The 8,831-nt window shown below is 47.5% G+C and overlaps 1 protein-coding gene across 1 annotated transcript; it reads right to left on the bottom strand.

The window, feature by feature from the left end:
* Positions 1-428: 428 nt before the first annotated feature.
* On the bottom strand, positions 429-1,943 carry MOS (MOS proto-oncogene, serine/threonine kinase). The gene has a single exon (XM_044293600.1). The coding sequence runs from the start codon at positions 1,865-1,867 to the stop codon at positions 758-760; it is 1,110 nt and encodes a 369-aa protein (XP_044149535.1). The 5' UTR covers positions 1,868-1,943; the 3' UTR covers positions 429-757.
* Positions 1,944-8,831: the final 6,888 nt, after the last annotated feature.

Raw genomic sequence — 8,831 nt, 5'->3', positions numbered from 1 at the left:
CATTTGCTGAAGTGAGACAACCCCTTTAAAAAAGGTTAATCCCCTGAATTGTCTGGTTCTCTCTTAAAACCGGACAACCCCTTTAAAAGATGTTTTGCTTCACTAACAGCGGGCAGAGATCTATCTACACACCATCAATTTTACAAAATGCTGCCCAACCCCTTTAAAGGGGTTTTCTAATCTCAGACAATGGGGGCATATCTCTAGGATATGCCCTCATTGTCTTATAGGTGCGGGTCCCACACCTATATCGAGAGCGGAGCCCCAAGAGTGAAGGAGAGCGCATTGCGCATGCGCAGCTGCCCTCCATTCATTTCTATGAGGCTTCCGAAAATAGCAGAGCACTAGCTCGGCTATTGCCGTCTGCCCCATAGAAATGAATGACCCCATTGTCTAAGATAGGAATACCCCTTCAATACTATCCTGCATGTGGGAGCTCCCCTTTAACAGCAGGTGCCACTGCCACGGATCGGCGCTGTTCATTAGAGTATCCTGCTGCCTGTATTATCCAAATCACATTTATTAAAGTGCTTCATAACAATCTACCAGACATAAAAACACAAAACATAAACAGCATCAAAACACAATGTAGTAACCAAGCCACTACCCTATCCGTGCCCAGCACCCGTCACCATGCCAAGCCCCAGTAGTCACCCACATCATTCACTGGTATGTAGGAAAGGTCCTGGATGGCTCTAGGCCTGCAGTTCACCCTGCACATAGAGGTGCCGTGTTCCTATACAAGGGGCATATGTCTTCATGTGAAGGAGCAGACATCAGGCTGACAGCTGCCATCCCCCGAGTCAGGTCCCTGAGGGGAGTCCAGGGGGCTTTCCCTTGTCAGCAGCACAGAGGACGTTGAGCAGTCGGCCGCGTCCAGTCTCTGCAGGATCTGAATGGCGTCGGGTCGGTCCTCCGGTCGGGGCACCCAGCAGCTCTGCACGATGTCGCCCAGGGCGCTGCCCGCCTCGGTACAGCGGAAGGTCTGGCCGATCTCCGGGCGCAGGTCATAGGCCACCACGGCGTAGAGCACGCACTGGCGGTCCCCGGTGTACGGCAGCTCCCGGGTCACCATCTGCCACACCGTCACCGCATAGGCGTAGATGTCCGCCTTCACCGTCACTGGCTCCCCGCGGAGCAGCTCCGGGGCGCGGTGGGTGTAGGTGCCCCCCAGGTGGCGGAGCTGGCTCCAGCACGGATCCTCCCCGCCCTCGTGGAGCCGCTGCGAGCAGCCGAAGTCCCCGATCTTGCAGAGGTCTCCCGGGGCGAGCAGCACGTTGGCCGGCTTCAGGTCCAGGTGCACCACCCCGCCCCGGTGCAGGAAGCACAGGCCGTCCGCGACGTGCCGGGCGTAGCGCAGGCAGCAGTCCCGCTCCAGCGGGGGGCCGCGGCCGTAGATGCGCTGGTGCAGGGTGCTGTTCCCCGTGTACTCCATGATGATGGTCCCGGGGCTGCCGGGGTCTCCGGGGCAGCAGGCGCTGGCGGCCAGGATGCGCACCACATGCGGGTGCCGGAGGCTGGCGGCGTTCAGCTCGGCCCAGAAGCTTTGCCGGGAGGCCAGGCGGTTCTTGCTGCAGCGCTTCACCTTCTTCAGCGCCACTGTCTGGCCGCGGTAGGTGGCCCTGTAGACGGAGCCGAAGCCCCCGGAGCCCAGTGGCTCCAGCACTCGCACCTGCTCCCAGTCAATGCTGCACCAGGCCAGGCGGGGGGGAAGCCGGGGCACGGCCAGGCGCTGGTTACAGGCAGCAGGGAGAATGGAGCCGGGCTTGCGGCCGCTCAGCTCCAGGGGACTGCTGCAGGGACGCAGGTCTATGGACGGAGACAAGTCCCGGGGCAGGAAGCGCTCCACAGGGATAGGAGACGGCATGACACCAGCTGAGGGGCCACAGTGCAGTACCGCAGGCGGGAGGATCTTAGCAGTCACAGGACGCCGGGCTGACTGAGGTGGAGTGGCACCTGGTGGGTGTGATGTCATGGGAAGGGGCGGGGCTCCCGGAGGCGGGGCGGGGCCTCACAGCATATGACAGATTGGAGCACAGGGGGTTTTCGGTTTACATGGGAGTGGGGCTATATTTTGTTTATATATTTACATGGGACTGTATGTTGGAGGGGGCTGAAGAAAGAAGAGTGATGTTTTAGGGTACTTTCACTTCTGCGTTTTTGCTGGCTTCGGCAGGGGATCGGCAAAAACGCATCCGTCAATAATACAACCGACCGCATCCGTTCAGAATCGATGTCTTTTGCGCAAGACAGCATGGAGCGGGAAGCTGTGGTGCGCTCTCAGCTTCTGGGCCGGTTTCTTGTTTAAAGACTTGATTTTTGCCATACGTGTACGGCAAAGGTTGGGAAGGGGTTAAACAGATAGTGTATTACTGTACAGCAGCGATTGCATGAAGCGCACGGCGTCATAGCAACCAATGACGCCGTGCGCTCATGCTGTCAGCAGGAATCCTGGCCGATTTCCACGGTTCGCTCTCAGCCGCGGTACACGGCCGTGTGCATGAGGCCTTAGTCTGGTAAAATTATGGAGATTTTCTCTCTGTGGTCCCCAAACTCCTGAGAGTAGATGCTCACAGGCCGCTACATCCACCTGACTAACTGCGGACTCACAGGAAGGAGCTGAGCCCACCCCTGCCTGGTGATGGTTGCTAGGGCATGGAACTAACACTCTACTTCAGGTGTTACATAACATAACATAGTGTTAGATCTAACTATACATAAAAAAAACATTTGCAAAGCCCTATTATTAGCAGTGGCCTCTGGGTCACTGGATTTGGGACTGTATGAATGTGTTTGTAAGGGCTCATTCAGACGGCCGTATGCTGTCCGCAAAAATGCGGATCCGTTTTTTTGCTGACAGTTCTGCATGTCTGCAAAAAAACGGATTGCATTCCATTTTTTTGCTGATCCATAGACTTCAGTAGGGCCATGTCATGATTTTCACTGACAAGTATAGGACATGTTTCATTATTTTTTTTTGCTGAGCCGTGCAATGGAAGAAAAGGGCCCCATAGAAGCGAATGGGACAGCATCTAATCCGCAAAAAACGGATCCGCATTTTTGCAGACAGCATACGGCCGTCTGAATGAGCCCTAAGAGAGGGTGAATTGTGGGAGACTTGTCTTTTTACATGGGACTACATGCTTAGGAATGCTGAAGCTAGGGAGTGATGTATTTTTCATGGGACTGTATGTTGGAGTGGGCAGAAGAAAGAGGAGTGATGTATTTTTCATGGGACTGTATGTTGGAGTGGGCAGAAGAAAGGGGAGTGATATATTAAGGGTCCATTCACACGTCCTGTTTTTTTTCATCCTGAAAAACGGTCCGTTTTTTGCGGATCCGTTGTTCCTGAAAATGTTTCCGTATGTCATCCGTTTTTTGCGGATCCGCAAAAAACGGGAGCATGTATACATTTCAATAATCAAATAAAGTTGTTTGGATTTCTTTGAAAAAAAATTGAAAAAAAAAAAAAAAATTGTTATGTGTTTCCAGGAACGGAATCCGCAAAAAACGGATGACATACGGAATGACATCCGAATGTAATCCGTTTTTTGCGGATCCATTGACTTTGTATTGTACCAGGATCCGATTTTTCAGGACAAGAATAGGACATGTTTTATATTTAAACGGACATGCGGAACGGAACAACGGAAACGGACAGCACACATTGTGCTGTCCGATTTTTTCCAGGACCCATTGAAAATGAATGGGTCCAGATCTGGTCCTGATCTGTTCCTGAAAAAACGGAACAGATCAGGAAAGAAAAAACGGACGTGTGAATGGACCCTTACATGGGGTTGTAGGTTGGAGGGGGCTGAGACCGCTATGGAGGTGAGAGCACACATAGAGGTACAATACAGACAGGTGTCATGGAGTTACATGTTCCTAAATTCTTTCTCGAGAAGGCAAATACAATCAGCCAAGTGAGGTTTAGGATGATTGCTCATGACTCCCCCTTAAAGGGATTCTGTCGCCTCGTTTTAGGCTATAGAGATGCGGACATGAACGGCTAGATCGCCGCTAGCATGTCTGCAATATACCTGTCCCATAGCAGTGTCCTTTTATTATGTTAAATGATTTTATAGATATGTAAATCAGCCTGGTAAGGAGCCCAGCAGCGCCTGCGTCCTCTGAATCTCCTCCTTTCTTCACAGTTAGATCGCCGTAATCTCGCAATGCGCAGTGCCGGCATAGTGTTCCTTCCCTGTGCTGGCGTCAGGTCTGAAGTCAATTTGTGGGGCTTACATAATAGAAACCACCCAAAAATGACCCATTTTACAAAACTACACCCCTCAAGGTATTCAAAACTGATTTTACAAACTTTGTTAACCCTTTAGGTGTTCCACAAGAATTAATGGAATGTCACTTTTTTGGGCAGATTTTACATTTTAATCAATTTTTCCAGTAGCAAAGCAAGGGTTAACAGCCAAACAAAACACAATATTTATTACCCTGATTCTGCGGTTTACAGAAACACCCCACATGTGATTGTAAACTGCTGTATATCCGATACAGCAGGGCGCAGAAGGAAAGGAACGCCATATAGATTTTAGCTGAACTGGTTTTTAGATGCCATGTCCAATTTGAAGACCCCTGATGCTGTAGGGGTTACAGTAGAAACTTAAAAAAGTGACCACATTTTGGAAACTACGGGATAAGATGCCAGTTTTGTTGGTACCATTTTGGGGTACATGTGATTTTTATTTGCTCTATATTACATTCTTTGTGAGGCAAGGTAACCCAAAAAATTTATGTTTTGGCACCATTTTTTTTTAACAACATTCATCTGACAGGTTAGATCTTGCGCTATTTTTATAGAGCAGGTTGTTACGGACGCAGTGATATCAAATATGTCTACTTCCTATGTTTGTTTCAGTTTTACATAATAAAGCATTTTTGAAAACAAAAATTATGCTTTTGTATCTTCATTTTGTGAACTCCCTTTTTGTTCATTTTTCTGCCGATCGTCTTGTGCAGGGGCTCGTTTTTTTGGGGTACATATGATTGTTTATTATTCATTATTACACTTTATTGGGCAAGGTGACCAAAAAATTGGTTGTTTTGGTGCAGTTTTTATTTGTTTATTTTTACAGAGTTTACCTGAGCGATTAGGTTATGTGACTATTTTTATAGAGCAGATCGTTACGGACGTGGTAATACCTAATATGTCTACTTTTTCTTATTTATTTAAGTTTTACACAATAATAGCATTTTTGAAACCAAAATAATGATGTTTTAGGGTATCCATAGTCTGAGAGCCATAGCTTTTTATTTTTTTACCGATTGTCTTAGGTAAGGTCTAATTTTTTACGGGATGAGGTGACTGATTGGTACTATTTTTGGGGGTTATATTCCTTGTTGATCGCTTGGTATTGTAATTTTTGTGATGTAAGGTGACAAAAATAGCTTTTTTTTTTACACAGTTTAATTTTTTAATTTTTTACGGTGTTCACCTGAGGGGTTAGGTCATGTGATATTTTTATAGAGCAGGTTGTTATGGACGCGGCGATACCTAATATGTCAACTTTTTTTATGTCAACACAACAATAGCAGTTTTTTTTTTATCATATCTTTATTTTATTATTATTGCCAGCATAATGATATGTAACAATAACAGAAGGGCAAACAAGCCCAAAAATCGAGGAAGCGTACAAATTACAACGCATACATGGAAAAATTAGTCTGTTGGACAACATACATAGGAACAGGCTTTCTGATAGGCCATATGACAGGAGAGGCAGCATATCAACAACTAGGTAAGGCTCAGGGACCTTAAAGCACTAAGTACATACAATGGAAAGTGCAAGCTCATTGTTGACTGACCAGGAGGCATAAATAACGGCAAAAATTGTTGGCTCCTAAATATGGAAATAAACAATACGGAGGTAAACCGCATACAGAAGGCATTAATACAAGGTGATCTCAACCAGATCTTGTCACTACCAGAGCTTTGAGACGTTCTCACAGCTTTGTGTCTCCACCCCTGTGATGATGTCACTTAGAGTTTGGAGGTGTTCTCACTGTTCTGTTTCTCCGCCCCTGTGATGAGGTCTTTACTCCCAGCTGTTCCTCCTGCGTTTGATTTCCCTGCCTTTAAATGATCCCTCCTCCTATTGCAGGGCGTGGATTATATTTCTCTTTTCAGTTGTAGCTCTGCCTTGAGTATCTTCACTTGTTAAGCTATTACTTCTCTGGACCTGTGTTCTGTTGCTGCAAGCACCCCGGATATTGCCAGCGGCCCTTGGATCCGTCTTCTCTGCGGCTGCAGCTCCATCAGCTAAGTGTGCAGACATTGTTGTGTTCCTGGTGATTTTCTGACTGGATCTGAGGTGGCCACGGTTCCCTCCATATTCTGAGCAGGGCATCGGTGGCCGTGCCCCTTCCACTAGTGTAGGGGTTACAGGGCTCATCAGTCTTAGGCACGCGGGCATGCCTCGTTCCACCACATGGATCCGGGCATGTGCTTTAGCAGCATAGGGAGAGTGTTGAGGGTCTGACAGGGGTCACCCTTTCTCTTCCCTAGTTTGGGTCCGGTCAGTAGCTCCTTTTACTGTGTATGCTCTTGTTACCCTTAAACAGCCGTGACAGATCTCGACCGACACCAGTCCATCCAGGGGCCCCATGTCACCAGAAATTTATCATGTGAGTCTCCCAGCTTGACAATTCTTCAAACCTACAGATCTCGTTTGCTTTAAGTATCCAGTCAGCAGTGGAAGGGGCTCTGTCGGACAACCAATTCAAGGGAACCAGTAATTTGGCCGCAGCCAGTAAATAGGCTAATAAAGAGCGCTTGTGAAGGGAAGAATCTGTTGAGGGAACATTAAGGAGAACCAGAGAACGAGAGAGCCTGGGACCTGGAGGAATGATCTGTTGGAGAAGTCCACCAAGCTCGGACCAGGAAGGAGAAATGCCTTCGCACGACCACCAAATGTGAGATAGTGTGCCGACTGCCTTGTGACATCAACAAATCGGGGGAATACTCATATCAATTTTAGGCATCATATCTGGAGAGCGGTACCATTTTGTAAACAATTTGAAGGAGTTCTCCTGGATTCGGATGCACCTAGAAAATCCATGAGAATTCCTCAGGGCCAATGACACCTCCCCATCTGAGAGGGAAATCCCAAGCTTTCTCCCACTGCCTAATAAGGGGGGGTCTAGATTGTATGCCCTCCAGTAGTAACTTATTGTAAAGCAAAGAGACTAATTTCTTCGTCGGACTGGGGGAGACTACAAGTATATCATACCAGGAGGGGACAAAGTGTTTATTGGCAGATCCCAAATAAAGCTTACATATGAAAGAGAAGTGTGCGTAATGCAAGGGGGTCCATTGCAAGGAGAGCCAAGAGTGGAGTTGACCCTTAAGTAAGGGGGAAAAATCTAAATCCAGTGCACGATCCGACTTTACCGACCATAGCCGAGCCAACTCAGATGGTTTGAGAGAGAGACGAGCTATCTGGCAAGCTAATTTCGAGACATTGGGGTTTTTCAATTCTATTAACAAACGCAATTTAATTGCCTGGTAATAAAGTTTTATGTCAGGTAGACCGAGACCTCCTTCAGCTGGGCATGTGATAGTCTCGAACGAGCTTGCTTCCAAGCGAAGCCTGATATAATCCTACGAAGGGACATAAAGAAAGAATCCGGTAGATAAATGGGCAGTGTTTGGAGAAGGAATAGTACTTTGGGTAAGATATACGTCTTGACAATGTTCTTACGTCCCATCCAAGAAACAAAGAGAATGTCTAAGTTTTTTAATTGGTCTTTAATGTTAGTCAGTAGGGGGGAGTAGTTCAGAGAATAGGCCTGGTCGATATGGGCAGATATGTTCACTCCCAAATAAGAGATGTGTGAGGTCGCCCACAGAAAAGGAAAAGCACGGGACAGGAAAGAAATAGTAGAATCGGGGACACCAATTCCCAGGGCTGTGCATTTAGAAAGGTTTATCTTGAAGTTGGAGATTTGTCCAAATGATTCAAATAGGCTAAGCACAATAGGGAACGCTTTAGTAGGGTCAGGCAGAAGAAGTAACATGTCATCGGCAAATGCCGCTACTTTATGGGTCAAAGGTCCGACTTTTATACCCGCAATGTCATCTTTTTGCCTAATCGCCTGAAGTAACGTCTCCAAACACAAAATAAATAGAGAGGGGGCACCCCTGCCTAGTACCATTGGAAATGGAGAAAGAGGAGGATAGGGTCCCATTGATCCTGACCCGCGCACGAGGCGAGGAGTAGAGGGACAGCACCGCATGGACAAAGGAGGGAGGAAAGCCAAATTTAAGCAAAGATGCCTCCAAAAACTTCCAATCCACTCGATTAAACGCCTTCTCAGCATCAGTGCTGAGAAGGGTGAGTTGTGTGTTGTTAGCTAGAGCGTATTCGATGGCATGTAATACCCTTACGGTGCCGTCCCTACACTCCCACCCCCCTACAAAACCCGCCTGGTCCAAGTGTATTAATCTTTGAAGGAGGGAGTTAATTCTATGAGCAAGAATCTTAGCCCATAATTTAGTGTCTGCATTAAGCAGCGAGATGGGGCGATAACTGGAAGGAAGAGACGGGTCCTTCCCCTCTTTAGGGAGCACTACAATATGAGCCTCCAAGGACTGAGTAGACATAGGGGATCCAAAGAGAAGAACGTTAAAATAAAGGACCAGTTGAGGACCTAGGACCGGAAAGAACTTTTTAAAATATGAAATCGGGAACCCATCTGGGCCAGGGCTCTTGCCTGGGGGAATTCACTTCCTCCAAAGTGATAGGTGAAGTAAGTGAAACCCTATCATCGTCAGACAGAACCGGTAGCTTGAGGGAGGACAAAAATTCAGAGGT

Source organism: Bufo gargarizans, chromosome 5 (genome assembly GCF_014858855.1).
Source record: "Bufo gargarizans isolate SCDJY-AF-19 chromosome 5, ASM1485885v1, whole genome shotgun sequence".
NCBI lineage: Eukaryota > Metazoa > Chordata > Amphibia > Anura > Bufonidae > Bufo > Bufo gargarizans.
Note: the sequence above shows the minus strand (reverse complement) of the source record. Positions and strands in the feature narration are given on the sequence as shown.

Coding starts and splice junctions, on each gene's coding strand:
- MOS (XM_044293600.1), bottom strand. CDS start 1,867: ATGCCGTCTCCTATCCCTGTGGAGCGCTTCCTGCCCCGGGACTTGTCT.